The following is a 12,662-nucleotide window of genomic DNA, read 5'->3' on the forward strand; positions in this document are numbered from 1 at the left end:
AAGGTTTCAGAACAATAGAGTGTCAATACCATCTTCATAATAACATTTAAAAAGCCTTAGAAGATACTCTGGAGAGGGATAAAATACCATGGCCCATGGTCTATAAACCAAAAAGTATAGCAGATTGTGTTTGGTTTTGAATGTCAGAAGTCACATCGATATTATTATTTTTTATTTGTTTATTTGCTCGATTTGATTTTAATTCTGGTCAAATGCATGGTATAACCAATCACGCAAATCACTGTGTCAAAGTTACGTTAAAACGTAAGATTATATTTTTTATAAATTGTTATAACAGCTTTGCAAACATTTTTTAATCTTCAGAATAGTACGCTAAATGTGCACTCGTTAAGAGTGTGTCCAATTAAAAATGTTGTTTGTGATATTTGTTATTTTTCGCATTATTGTCGTTATTGTTATTGCATTTTTAGTATTTTTTAAAAATCTGTTTAGTTAAAATAACGACCGTTCCGACTTCGACGGTTTCCACCCGGAAACTAAACTGCGTCGTACCGGAGGGGAGCCGAGTGGCTGTCTGACAGGTCGTTGTAAATAAGTGGGTGAAAGGTCCGGAGGGCTTCAGGGACAAACACCAACACAGCGCTGAGCCTCAGACGACCAGGTAACACGTAGTCTCTCGCACGCACACCTCTTCTCGTGTGTCTAAGATTGCAGCGAATTAGTTTTGGTGTTAACTCTGCTGCCTCTGCGTGTGTTAGTTTGTTGTCTTACGGCAGAACCGAGAGTCAAAATGTCCAAGCAGCCGCAGCCGATCAGCCCCCTGAAGAACTTCTTCGCCGGGGGGTTCGGAGGGATTTGCCTCGTCTTCGCCGGTCACCCGCTGGACACCATCAAAGTCAGTAACTGCTGTCGCTTGTCTCCCTTGCGCGGAAAAATAAAAAAAAAAACCTAACAAAGAACATCGGGCGCTGGAGTAGACGGAAGAACCATCCGCGGGACAGTTGACACGGGGGTCCGGTGTTCCCGGGTCAGGCTGCAGCTTTGACCCACATTCTTATATGACTCAGCTGTTCGCTGACTTGTTGGCTGAAAATGCTTTACATGATTGTAAAGGATGTCAGTCATTGCTAGGATTTGTCTCGAGCTTTTCGGCAGGAGCAGGAGCCTGCAAACACCGGGCTAACTAATATTTTCTGGAGGGCTGCAGAATGCTTGTTTACTCACTAATCTTGCCTGGATGCTCCACTATAGTCAAGGGTAACAAATACATTTATATGGGACCTTTACGTATTTTTTTCATGTCAATTTGCTTTGTTTCAATGTCTTAAGTGTCCCTCTGCCAAAAACCTGCAAGTCGTGCTTGATGTATTACCATCTCACACAGTAGCCGTGCTCATCATCAGCAACTGGACAGTTAGCCGCGTCTCTGACTTCCTGATCAATCCCTCGGACATTTGCTCTTCTCCACTTCCTCCACGCGTGGTCCGCAAAGAGTCGAGGTTGCTGTGACACCCCTCATTTTCATCCCACAGGTGCGTTTACAGACTCAGCCCAAACCCAAACCTGGAGAGAGCCCGCTGTACGCCGGGACCATCGACTGTTTCAAGAAGACCCTGGGCAAAGAGGTGGGGACGGCGCGACGAAAGCAACTTCCCCCTGGCCATCTGTGCTTCAATGTTTTGTCCTCTCTCGTCTCGTCTCCCCCGCAGGGGATGAAGGGGCTCTACAGAGGCATGGCGGCTCCCATCGTGGGGGTCACGCCCATGTTTGCCGTCTGCTTTTTCGGGTTCGGACTCGGCAAGAAGCTGCAGCAGAAAACCCCCGACGATATTCTGACGTAGGCCTCGCTGCCGTCGCCGATGCCCGGGTCCGGCTCGAGCTGTCTGGGTGACTCTGTGTGTGTGTGTGTGTGTGTGTGTGTGTGTGTGTGTGTGTGTGTGTGTGTGTGTGTGTGTGTGTGTGTGTGTGTGTGTGTGTGTGTGGACCCCCTGCAGGTATCCACAGCTGTTTGCCGCGGGAATGCTGTCGGGGGTGTTCACCACGGCCATCATGGCTCCCGGCGAGCGCATTAAATGCCTCCTGCAGGTCAGAGGTCACACTTTTCATGCCTTACGCAATGGCTCCTGAACAGAGCCGCACCTTTCTGCTTTTTCTTCTCGTCACTGACGCCGTGTCACTCGAAGCTCTGTTCTCTTTTGCTGTATCAACGTCTCCGTGTGCGCAGATCCAGGCAACGACGGGAAAGGTGACCTACGCCGGGCCCATGGACTGCGTCAAGCAGCTGTACAGGCAGTCCGGGATCAGAGGGATCTACAAAGGCACCGCTCTGACTCTCATGAGAGGTGCTCATCTAAAACTCGCAGCCGAGCAGCTGACATGTGCAATAAGTTGATCATTACTGAGAACGTAAAAAAGACTTCAGCTCTACGAAATTCTGCAAAAGAGGTGCAACAGAGCCTGAGTTCCGATACGATTCCAACAAGCAGACGTCATTTTAAGCTGTTTGTTACAAATCAGTACAATGAGTTGTTTGATAGCGGCTATTTATTAGAGGACATTTATTATTTTACGGCCGGATAAAGAAGCGTAAATGTGAAGGCGCCTGCACTGGACGCATGTTGTTCCTGATATGCAACTTCAGTGGTTAACCTTTGGCTGCCTGTGAACGAGCCTCGACAAACAACAATCCATTGATGACTCCCTAAAGAGCTCAACATAGACAACATCCAAAAGAATTCAGCCCTTAAAAAAAAAAGATAAACCACTTTTTTTTTTTTCTGAAAACTCAATTTTTGATTTCGATTTTTTTTGTGGTAAGACTACAAAAGACAATGGAATCAATTATTTCAAAGATTTTATCTTTATTTTTTGAAGAAAAATAACAAACAAAAGTCCCTATTGGGAATGCAGTGCAACTGAAAGATCCTGTAAATCCTCCTTGGGTTTAGTGAAGTGTCAACATTTACAGTGTTCATGACCAAAGATGAATCCCTTGGGATTAATGAAGTGAGAACCTCACTTTCACCAAACTTCACTTTGCAAAATAAACGGGTTCTTCACAAAGATGAAGGTCCCTTAGTTGGGAATAAAGTGAAAACTTAAGAACCAAACATAAAATGAATCCCAGTGTGGATAAGGTGACGACTTTCACCAAACATCACTTTAAAAATAAAAGATTTTTCTATCATCTTGAGCAACGGTGAAGGAATAAAGTGCAAAACTTTGACATTTTGTAAGATAAGGCGCACAGCCCGGAAGCACCCTAGAGGAAAACTCTTTTTTTAACATTGTCTCCACTAATGAATCCAATTTCGATTTAAAATCTCTTGTTTGCACCCAGACTCTCAAGCTGATTAAGTTTTAATTAGGTTCATAAAGCATTACCATGCAGCGCTTGCACAGTTTCAACTAACCATGCCTAGTTTAGATAGTTATAATAGTAATAGAGGTCGAGGTCGGCAGAGGAGTCCAATGTGGAATTCTACTCCAGTTGATGTTACACCGTCCTTATGCAACGGACTAAAATGTTGTCTTATATAGTATGATCAGGAATTTTAGGGGGCATTTCCCAGTATTTCAGGCATGGCATTGTTCACGTTGCTGCAGCTGAAGTAACGCCACATTCCGTGTTTGCAACTCAGACGTGCCAGCCAGTGGAATGTACTTCACCTCTTACGAGTGGCTGAAGAACCTCCTCACACCGCCGGGGAAAAGGTAAATAGTGTCACCACGCTTCACGTCTGTTGGTTCTGCGTGAAAAAGCAGCTCTGAGCTCGTTGATTCTGCCCCGCAGCCACAATGAGCTCAGCGTTCCCAGCATCCTGTTTGCTGGGGGGATGGCCGGAATCTTCAACTGGGCCGTCGCCATCCCACCTGATGTGCTCAAGTCCCGTTTCCAGACAGGTTTGTCGACGCCTGCTTAAAATTTCTTTTGTTCAGGCGTGAAATTGGGAGTTTGCCTGACACATTCCTTCAGAGTGGAATTTGTTTGAGGAGTTAAATATTTGGAAATACGAAGAATGATTAGAATAAATGTTCATCAAAGCCAGCAATTTTATTTTGAATTGCATTCTGAAAACAATGAAGCAGAAATGACTAGTTGACTTCAATCAATTCAGAAAATTCTTTTGTTACAATTTTTCTGAGTCTAAGCTTTCTGTAATTTTAACTCCAGTGTGTATTGTGATGCACATGATGACAAAGTAGATATTTTTGGAATTTCTTTTTTCCTTTTTGTACTTTTTTTTTTAAGGTTGTTGTTTCAGCTGGTTTTGGAATAATGGGCGAGTTGTTTGAGATAAGAACAGGTTTGTTCTTGTCTCAAGTTTTTTTTTTTTTTTCCGGATGCACCTTTTTCAATTGTAATATTTAAATTGAAATGTATTTGTTCAAATAATTCCAGTTTTTGGTGCCTTGATTCACAAACATCAAGGCACTGAGATACAAAACTAGTCTTGTATCCTGCAAGTAGTCTCTCTTTGGGTTAAAACTCCCAGTTATGAACAAACCTTGACTTGCGGCTGTTGTGTTAACCCAGCTCACTCGTTTCTACACTTCAAAAAAAAAAAAGAAAAAAGAAAAATCAATTTTGTTTCGCCCTGCAGCCCCTGAAGGAAAGTACCCCAACGGCTTCCGTGACGTCCTGCGGGAGCTGATCAGGGAGGAGGGCGTGGGCTCCCTCTACAAGGGCTTCAGTGCCGTCATGCTTCGAGCATTCCCCGCTAACGCTGTGAGTCAACTTCTCGTTCAGTCGGCGCGTAGCATTAGCCTCTTTAGCAGCATCCACATCCCGGTCTTTGCCTGTTTGTCAAGTTAATTTAGCTCGTTCAGCCCTGCCCAACTTGAAATGGCCTGGTCTGCCTTGAACATGCATGGAACAACTCACTAACAAATTTTTTTTACAACGGAAGTTCCAAGAAGATTCGGGTTGTAAACCTTCAAATGAAACAAAATATACAGTCAATATTTAACTTAAATAGTACAGCCTAAATCTGTTGCTTTAAAAATGACAAATTGTTTAGCAGCATTAAAAAAAAAAGGACTCAAACCAGGATTAATACTGCTCTTAACTCAAATCAGCTTAATTTCTATCATTCCATAGAAAAGTTAAACTCCTAACACAAACCATAAACACTCTCAATTAAGAAATTGGTCAGTGTCAGCAGTTGTTGTTGTTGTCCATACCGGTGGCCTGTTTGTGGCTTTGACCAAGCTGAACGGCGTCCTTCTCCCCTGCCTGCTGCAGTCACACTGAGCTGCTGAGCTGCAGCGTGATCCTGCTAATGAACTGAAGCCAGGTGCTGTCATTCAAGTCATCAACTGCAGGGAGTTTAAGGGAGCGCTTCTCTGCTGTAGCGCTTCATTCAGCCTTCAGGGGGCAACATTTCTATGAGCTGGCAGACATGTTTGGGTTTCCCTCAGTTTCGGACCTGACACTGTTGCTGTTGTGTAGCGGTCGCTTTTCAACTCTTGTACCTCCCCGCATCTTCACCTGTAATGGATTTCTCACGGCAATTTCTGAGCCTTTATCATCCACTGAAAGCAGCGTCTGAGCGGATCCACTCAACTGCTGCGTTTCTTCCCACCCCCCACCCCCAGGCCTGCTTCCTAGGATTCGAGTTCGCGATGAAGTTCCTCAACTGGTTAGCACCGGACCTGTGATGACGGGCCGCCGTCGCCCGGAAACGTCGAACCTTCGAGGGAGCGAGCGCCCCTGAACGCAGCCCGAGAGTCCCCGGGAAGTACAAATACGCAGTGAAGAAGATTGTTTTTGTTTCGTTTTGTTTTTAAGGCGAGTTTTCGACAGCGTGTTGATTTTGAATGAAGCCCCCTGTGGTACCTCACGGGGATCATTGAGAGCAGAAACCTTGTGACGCGTCCGCGCCTGCACCAAAACATACTCGAGCTTACACACACGTGGGCACAACACACACACACGCACACAGACAGACAGTCGAATGTTCTCACTCCTTTTCTCTTTTCCCAGTTTCTTTTTCTTTAGATTTTTTTTATTTTTATTTTTTTATTTTTATATAGAAATAAGGAGTGGCCTGAACATGCGTGCCTTACCTATGTGCGAGTAGATGTGTATATCAGGGAAATGGTGCTGTTTCTGTCCCGTGTGTTTGATCTTTTAAACTGTCTGCTGCTTCTGTACTGTCGCATTCATTTTAGTTTGAAATGTAAAAACATGTTGGGGGGGGGGATGACGACGCTGATTGAGTGTTAGGTGAATGTGTGGTGTGTGCAGAATGATAAGAGCCAAGTCCACACTTGCATTAAAACGATATCTCATTTGATTGTGATTGGTTCATTCTATGTATGCATAATCATCAAAGTGACAAAATGTTGAGTAGTACTGAAATAGTTAAAAAAAAAAAAAATTAGATTTTTTTTTGTCACGATCTCACAGATAATGTCCAGTCAATCATGAGATAAAAGTTTTTCTGTTCTTAAATTGTTGCTTTGTCATGTTTTTTTTTTTTTTTTTTCGGTTCCCGTTACTCAAAATAGCTTTAAAGGTCCCACTCCGTACTCATTTTCAGGTGGTTCTGCTTCATCCCGGTCTTCATGGAGATTCCTTGCATGCGTATTTATCGAGAAAAACATATTTAGCCCTCTGTTTACAGCGTTCGACAAAAACTGTTGTTAACCTTTGGCTGCCTGTGAATGCGCCTCAACAATAATTAACCCGCCCCACCCCGCACAACTTCAACCAACACAGGATTCTTCTGAGTGAATTGGCCATATATTTCAATGAGCCTTTACTTCTCCTCCCAGCTTTTGCTTCCAGCATGTCTCTCACAGCTCAGGGATTACTGACGCCTTCGTTTCAAGGTTTATGTCCGACAGCAGGGGTTCCTAAACTTCTCCTGGCCACGACCCCCTGAAACAGCATTAGCTTCTGGCCGGGGAAGCCTTCTGCAAACCAATAAACAATGTTACAAAAGAAAAAAAACATCAACTTTAGGAATGTTCTTTCTTACTTTTTTTGCTATTCAATAATTGATACATTTGTTTAGAATAATAATACCATTAACTAACACGTTGATAATTAAGGCCATTTTTCTGTCCAGCTGTAAAGCTGGTAAAGCTTAGTGTATGCTGCCTCATATTTTCTTACTTCAGTTAGCCAATTCTAAGTGTTTTTTGCAGCAGTGTCTTCCACAGCTGGACTGTCTGCTCCTTCAGTCTCTTTGTCACAACCCCGTCCGTTTTTTTCCCACCTGGCCTGGGCTAAATGGGTAAATCATGAAACAATAATTAGATTATATTATTTATTTATAGATTTGCATTTTTGCAGTCCTCCCGAGCGCCCCCTGGCGGCCGAGCACATTGGAAACCACTGTCCTCCAGCATACACAGGCCTCCCCTTCTTCACAATGTCACATCATGCAGCTTCTCAGGCATCGTCCAACCACAGCCTGTAATTACATCTGATGCTATGTCCTGGTCAATACTTTCCAACACGCTGAGCTAAATAAATAAATCAATAGAGCTGCTGTTTGGAGAGAGAGAGAGAGAGAGAGAGAGAGAGAGGGTAGAGGAGCTGCTGTCAGTCTGCCCCTGTGATCATGATCCACACAGAACGTCAGCCATCCCACCTCTAAATACCGAATAGATTCGGCGCCGGGAGATTGTGGACCGTCACAGCCGCGACCCCGTGACCTGCGAGCGCCAAGGATGAGCGCGGTCGAGATACCGGCCGGCCTGAAGGAGCTGCTGCAGGGATACACGGTGGAGGTGCTCCGCCGCAGGCCACCGGACTTGGTGGAGTTTGCGGTGCAGCATTTCACGCAGCTCCTCGACGGCCAGCGGAAAGAGCAGAAGGCCAAGAGGCCGAGCGTCAGGGGCGCACACAAGGGGGTCAGCTTTGAGGCCAAGTCGAACAAGCCCGACGTTGACTTGGAGGAGGAGGAGGAGGACAACGAGAGTGAGTGCCCACACTTTTTTTTTCCCCCCATTTACAGAAGCACACGGGGTGACATCACAACATGAAAATTGGTAGATCGAAAAAGAGCCTGATTGAAATCTAGACCTGTAATGAACAGATCAAAAGTCACTTGGTGTGAAACTGAATAATTTGAGTTTTGGAATCAGGAATTTCCAAACAGCCCAATCAGACGCCCTCTAACCCGTGCCCTGCCTTTGCAGAGTCCACCACGGGCAAATACAACCGCAGAGTTTCAGGTCAGTAACCATAACAAATGCACTCAATACATCCACCGCTGGCTAAAGTGTGGGTGACACGCGTTTGTCCCGGTGCTCAGTGTGCGCAGAGGCGTACAATCCCGACGACGACGACGACAATGACGCCGAGCCGCGAGTGGTGCATCCCAAAACGGACGAGCAGCGCCGCCGACTCCAGGATGCCTGCAAACACATCCTGCTCTTCAAAACCCTCGATCAGGTGCGGCGCCGTTCACATAAGCGATGAAAGAGAGGAAAGTGTTGTTTCTAACACCCAGAAGCAAAATTTGAAGCTAAATTACTTTGAGGGAGATTACGCATTCATTTACAGAACAACCTAAAAAAGAAAGAAGCTACATAAATCGGTTACGTAATTTGTGTGTGAGAATCGTTTGTCTTAGGTTCTCAATGTTTTTTTTTCCACTCTCAAAGTCCCAGTCAGTGGGATTTAGGTGAACAGCCCAGTCGTGTAGCTACAAACACTTACTGCCAAATGAAAACCACTTCCCGCCAGTTGATCCAGCAAATGTTACACTTTGTCCCTTGAAACTATTTTTCTAAAGGTTAAGTTTGTAATATTTGGAGATTTTGTTTAAGAAGAAACAGCAACATCCAGTGGTTACGTTTAAGATTGCAGCGCTTTTTCAGTTAAGTTCTCGTAGGGACTCTATACACTCTGTATACACCCTCATCGCCTTCGGTGAGGGTGTATAGTTTTTAAAGGCCAAAACATCCCATGATCTGAACAAGGAATACTACTGAAGATGCATCCCAAAATTTCAAACAGTTTGTTTTTTGTTTTTTTGGGGGGGGTTTTATGCTTAGTGTTCACCAATGAACTTTGCATGTGCTTGCACAAAGGAAGTTAACACCTCGTCCCGTGTTTTAGAATCTGTACCTTTCTTCTCCCGAGCTTGCCAGTGAGCTACAGTGGCCTGCGAGGGCCTGCGTTCACCCTAAATATGAAACATGCCGTCAGGCGATCTGGATTGTCCAGACAGGGACAATCTTCCAGGGAAGTTTAGTCTAAGTCTCAGAAATATGGTGGTGCAAGATAGCAAATAACTGGGAGCAAGACCCTTGATCTACGTATATTCTTTTATATATGAGAACCATTCTAAGGGTAGGAAAACCAAATTCCTTTCATTGTACTGTGAGTGTACACTTTCATGGATGTGTTTATGGACTGTATGTTAAGCTTTTACCAATACTAAGATCATAAATGAAGCCAAATTTTAAATACTGGCCCTTTAAAGCTCTGGTTGACTCTGCTCCATATGAATAAGTGTGCCGTGCTTGGTGTCTCCCAGGAGCAGTTCTCTGAAGTTTTGGATGCCATGTTCGAGCTGCTGGTCAAACCCCAGCAGCACATCATAGACCAAGGAGATGATGGCGACAACTTCTACATCATAGAGAAGTTGGTTTCACACCTCTTTGTCTTTGCCGTACTTTACCAAAAATATCAATCGGATGACCTTCTGGCGGAATTCCTTCATCCCCACTCTTTTGTCTGTGTGCGTGACGCCACGTCCAGGGGCGTGTACGATATCTTTGTGCAGAAAGATTGCGCGAGCGTGTGCGTCGGAAAGTACGACAACAAGGGAAGCTTTGGCGAGCTGGCGCTCATGTACAACACGCCGCGAGCTGCGACCATAGTGGCGACGGAGGAGGGCGCCCTGTGGGCCTTGGTGAGTGTCGACGACGGTGCTTCACTGTCACTGTGAAAGGGTGTCATGAATATCTCTGGGTTGTGTGTTTGTTTCTCTCTCGCTCTCCCTCAGGATCGAGCCACGTTCCACCGACTGATTGTCAGAAACAACGCAAAGAAAAGGAGGATGTACGAGACCTTCATCGAGAGTGTCTCTCTGCTGAAATCTCTGGAGGTTCGCTGCAACCGGGCACGCTCAGAACGCTGGGCCTCTTTCACCTCCCTTTGTATTATCTTTTAATTGACATTTGTTTTTCTCCTGACAAGCTCTCGGAGAGAATGAAGATTGTAGATGTTTTAGGAGCCCGAGCGTTCAAGGATGGGGAGCGCATTATAACTCAGGTAGGCTGTGAGAATTAACATGGGATGCTTGGTTTTTTTTAGTGCTTTTGAAGTGAGACTCACTTTCCTTTCGTTCCCGTTCTTGTCTCTCCGCTGGCAGGGGGATGAGGCCGACTGCTTTTACATTGTGGAGTCAGGGGAGGTGAAGATAATGATTAAAAGCAAAGTAAGCAACCCTAAAACTGAATCTGCTCCTACTTATAGGTAAGAGGAAGACTAATCCCAACTAATGATCCCAAGTAGCTGTAATGTCTGTATTAGACGTGACTGTTGCTTCACAGTCAGGTGAGTCAGTGGAACTGACAAGGCCATTCTAATTCTTTGTGTTGTAATATTCTCAGCCACAGTATGATAGCTGCCGACCGATGCTACTGCTCAACCCAAAAAAGAAAAGAAAGAAAATGAGCGTTAACAGTCGCATGTCGAGCCACTTATTGTTCATTGGTGCCTGTTGCAGACGAAGGCTACCCAGCAGGACAACCCTGAGGTGGAGGTGGCTCGCTGCTCCAAGGGGCAGTACTTTGGGGAGCTGGCGCTGGTGACCAACAAACCTCGCGCGGCATCAGTGTACGCTGTGGGAGACACCAAATGCTTAGGTATGTTGCAGATGATGGTGTACTTTCCTTCATTCACCAGTAGAGGTGATAAGGAGTCTATTTTTCATGCTGAACACTACCTGGCCTTGTCCAATCAGGCCTGCAGGTGCCATTTTTAAAACATCCATCCATTTTCAATATCCGCTTCTTCCTGAGCTCAGGGTCACGGGGGTCTGCTGGAGCCTCTCCCAGCTGTCATAGGGTGAAGGCAGGGTGACACCCTGGACAAGCTGCAGTTCATCACAGGGCCACATGGAGACAAACAACCATTCACACTCACATACACACCTACAGACAATTCAGAGTTTCGGATTCACCTCACATGGTATGTTTTCGGACTGTGAAAATAAAAACCAAAATGAAACTAACAACCTCGTGCACCACAGTCAGGCTTCGTCTAGCCTGAGCTAGCTGTCCTGAGGAGATGATGATTTTGTGTGTGCTCTTATCTCACACCTTGACCTTTAAAAAAACAAACAAAAATAAAAACAAACAGCGTGAAGTTTGCCATTAAAAAAAAAAAGAAATTTCAGGTTTTTTGCTATTTCACCTTCTTTCATTCAAGGATCAGTAATGACGTCAATTTTCCCAAAAAAATAACAAACAAACAAAACTAACAAGACTTTTTGTGATGTTGTGCTCTTTCACTTATTTTATGACAGGTGAACACAGAACAGTTGTAATGCTAAACTTCTGGGGGAAAGAAACCCCAAAAGAAAAACAAAAAAGCCGTGTATACCGTGACTTTTTCAGCAAGTTTTAGAAGTGATTTTTTTTTTTGTGCTCTTTTCACTTTCTCATATTGTATGGTGTTGTCTCTGATTGTCTCTGAGGGGTTAAAAAAAAAATCACATGTTAGGAGAATTCAACCAACAACTTAATTTCTCCTTACTGCAACAACAAGACAGCCGTGGACCAGTTAAAACATCTGTGTTAAAATTAGGTACAAAAAGAAATGTACACTATATTTTTAGAAGTGCATCCCTAACTGTTTTTTACCGGACGACAACTGAAACCCACTTTATTCTTTTTTTCAGTCATCGACATTCAGGCTTTTGAGCGCCTGCTAGGACCTTGTATGGAAATCATGAAGAGGAACATTTCTCAATATGAGGACCAGCTAGTGGCGCTGTTTGGATCAAGTGTTGATTTAAAACATTAGACTACGCCTTTTTAAGATGTGAGTAGTGTTGCAACTCAAACATAGTGACGGTTCAATTACCTTCCCTTTGAGGTTCATCTTACAGTTTCACATTTATCTAAATGTTCCATCACAAGTGCAGTGAACTTAAAAGGTTCCACACTAAAGGCAACATCATGACCATTTTCAGATGTTCACTCGTCTTGTGCGCCGTAATCCTAATCACAGCTAATGGAACTCTCGACAACAAACGAAAATACCTCCCTGGTTCAGTTGAGTTAAAACTACAGCTTGCAGTTCGGCTTTGACCACAGCTGAACTTGGAACGATTCTTCAACTCTCCAGTCAACAGCCTCACACTTCCTGAAAGATTATTTTTGGGCCACTGTAGCTGCTTTGCTTTGATTCCTTAGATGTCCTAGTTCCTCACAACATATTCACTTTGCAATATTTGCCCTGTCAGCATCACCACATGCCATTTCAGATAATACTACTAATCTTAAAGGTTTAGATGCATTTTTAGTTTGTGTGTGTGCATTCATTTCCCTTGTGTACCTTGTGCCCATGTTACCCATAATCCAAATTGACCACCAAAAGCTGAATGAAATCAGGAACTTTATGCTAGCAGCACCGAATGCAACCTCAGGCTGCAAGCCATTTGTAGTTTTGTTGTAGCCAAACAACAAACATATAGTACAATTGTTTAAAAAAAGAAAAAGAAAAA

At 44.3% G+C, this 12,662-nt stretch overlaps 2 protein-coding genes across 3 annotated transcripts; both read left to right on the plus strand.

Annotated features, from left to right (window-relative positions):
* Nucleotides 1-491: 491 nt before the first annotated feature.
* slc25a20 (solute carrier family 25 member 20) lies at nucleotides 492-6,266 on the plus strand. Of its 2 annotated transcripts, none has more exons than XM_076037141.1 (10): nucleotides 492-622; nucleotides 738-856; nucleotides 1,494-1,586; nucleotides 1,671-1,798; nucleotides 1,956-2,046; nucleotides 2,186-2,303; nucleotides 3,603-3,675; nucleotides 3,755-3,864; nucleotides 4,566-4,690; nucleotides 5,560-6,266. In XM_076037141.1, exons 2-10 carry the CDS (start codon nucleotides 752-754, stop codon nucleotides 5,620-5,622), a joined length of 906 nt encoding a protein of 301 aa, XP_075893256.1. In that variant the 5' UTR covers nucleotides 492-622; nucleotides 738-751; the 3' UTR covers nucleotides 5,623-6,266. The 2 variants fall into 2 exon arrangements, with proteins under 2 accessions (XP_075893256.1, XP_075893257.1); XM_076037142.1 differs by having other exon boundaries at nucleotides 509-622; nucleotides 720-856.
* A 1,233-nt stretch (nucleotides 6,267-7,499) lies between these two features.
* prkar2ab (protein kinase, cAMP-dependent, regulatory, type II, alpha, B) lies at nucleotides 7,500-12,653 on the plus strand. The gene is made up of 10 exons (XM_076037143.1): nucleotides 7,500-7,894; nucleotides 8,116-8,151; nucleotides 8,232-8,371; nucleotides 9,462-9,568; nucleotides 9,686-9,839; nucleotides 9,933-10,034; nucleotides 10,127-10,201; nucleotides 10,302-10,367; nucleotides 10,659-10,797; nucleotides 11,835-12,653. Exons 1-10 carry the CDS (start codon nucleotides 7,645-7,647, stop codon nucleotides 11,957-11,959), a joined length of 1,194 nt encoding a protein of 397 aa, XP_075893258.1. The 5' UTR covers nucleotides 7,500-7,644; the 3' UTR covers nucleotides 11,960-12,653.
* Nucleotides 12,654-12,662: the final 9 nt, after the last annotated feature.

This window comes from Nelusetta ayraudi, unplaced genomic scaffold (genome assembly GCF_046127955.1).
Source record: "Nelusetta ayraudi isolate G7.1 ecotype Tasmania unplaced genomic scaffold, CSIRO-AGI_Nayr_v1 ptg000050l, whole genome shotgun sequence".
NCBI classification, from domain to species: domain Eukaryota; kingdom Metazoa; phylum Chordata; class Actinopteri; order Tetraodontiformes; family Monacanthidae; genus Nelusetta; species Nelusetta ayraudi.